This window comes from Cucurbita pepo, chromosome LG11 (assembly GCF_002806865.2).
Source record: "Cucurbita pepo subsp. pepo cultivar mu-cu-16 chromosome LG11, ASM280686v2, whole genome shotgun sequence".
Lineage (NCBI taxonomy): Eukaryota > Viridiplantae > Streptophyta > Magnoliopsida > Cucurbitales > Cucurbitaceae > Cucurbita > Cucurbita pepo.
Genome location: NC_036648.1, coordinates 4387990 through 4388536, shown reverse-complemented (window position 1 = coordinate 4388536; position 547 = coordinate 4387990). Strand labels below are relative to the sequence as shown.

Below are 547 nucleotides of genomic sequence, written 5' to 3'. Positions count from 1 at the left end.
TTTTTTTTTTTTTTTTTTTTTTTTTTTTTTTTTTTTTTTTTTTGACTTGTTAGGCATTTATGGACACCGATCGACTTTTTTACAGTGGACGAACCTATTAGCAAAAAGTTGAAAACAATGGCCTATTAAACAGTTTTTAAAATGAGAATGTGGGACTTGGGAGTATGAATTGCATATCAAAAACAAAGTTTTGACATCAGAAATAATAGAAGCCAGCCAAGTAGAATCACACCTCGCAACATCACACCAGTCATATTCTTCTGACCCAACAATGATACAAGAAGCTTAGCTAATCACAAATCCAATGGGGGAGAGCCTGCCTTATGCTACAGACATGGACATAATCTGACGAGCTATACCTGGATCTTGTTGCAGCAGCTCCCTCAAGTTGTTCTCCACCTCTGCCAACTGCTTCTCCAAATACTCCTTTGAGCTCTACAAATGTGCATGAAGATCGATCATCTTTCATGAATGGAGAAAGAACGATAAAACAAGAATATCTCTAAATACTGTAAAATGCAAAAGGAAGATCCGGAGGGTGGGGGGG

The 547-nt window shown here is 37.5% G+C and overlaps 1 protein-coding gene across 1 annotated transcript in view; it reads right to left on the bottom strand.

Annotated features, from left to right (window-relative positions):
• Window positions 1-138: 138 nt before the first annotated feature.
• LOC111805688 (prefoldin subunit 1-like) overlaps window positions 139-547 on the bottom strand; it is a 2969-nt gene continuing 2560 nt past the window's right edge. The window contains exon 6 of the mRNA XM_023690856.1: window positions 139-435. Coding sequence (XP_023546624.1) covers window positions 322-435 — 114 coding nt within the window. The 3' untranslated portion in view covers window positions 139-321. The remainder of the gene's footprint in view (window positions 436-547) is intronic.